The sequence below is a fragment of the Nanorana parkeri genome, unplaced genomic scaffold, assembly GCF_000935625.1.
Source record: "Nanorana parkeri isolate BGI_ZX_2015 unplaced genomic scaffold, ASM93562v1 scaffold3991, whole genome shotgun sequence".
In the NCBI taxonomy this organism is placed as follows: Eukaryota; Metazoa; Chordata; class Amphibia; order Anura; family Dicroglossidae; genus Nanorana; species Nanorana parkeri.
Genome location: NW_017310258.1, coordinates 35,725 through 36,109, shown reverse-complemented (window position 1 = coordinate 36,109; position 385 = coordinate 35,725). Strand labels below are relative to the sequence as shown.

The 385-nt window shown below is 58.4% G+C and overlaps 1 protein-coding gene across 1 annotated transcript in view; it reads left to right on the top strand.

Moving 5' to 3' along the window:
- Positions 1 to 385, top strand: part of AGPAT3 (1-acylglycerol-3-phosphate O-acyltransferase 3) — an 8,055-nt gene that overhangs the window by 2,118 nt on the left and 5,552 nt on the right. Inside the window, exon 2 of the mRNA XM_018575477.1 lies at positions 1 to 225. Coding sequence (XP_018430979.1) covers positions 48 to 225 — 178 coding nt within the window. The 5' untranslated portion in view covers positions 1 to 47. The remainder of the gene's footprint in view (positions 226 to 385) is intronic.

Below are 385 nucleotides of genomic sequence, written 5' to 3'. Positions count from 1 at the left end.
TGGCGCTGAGCGAGGGCCCGTGTAAGCGGCACTGAGTGCGGTGCAGAATGGGGGTCGGGGGGTTCCTGAAGACGCAGTTTGTGGTCCATCTGCTGATCGGATTCGTCTTTGTGATAAGCGGCCTCGTCATCAACTTCCTGCAGCTCTGCACCCTCCCCCTATGGGGCGCCAACACGCAACTGTACCGCCGCATCAACTGCCGCCTGTCCTACTCGCTGTGGAGCCGTAAGTACCGCCGGTGTGCGCGTGTACACTGGCCCCTCCCCCTTGTTCCTATGTATACACTGACCCCTCCCCCTTGTTCCTATGTATATGTGACGTGTATACACTGACCCCTCCCCCTTGTTCCTATGTATACACTGACCCCTCCCCCTTGTTCCTATGT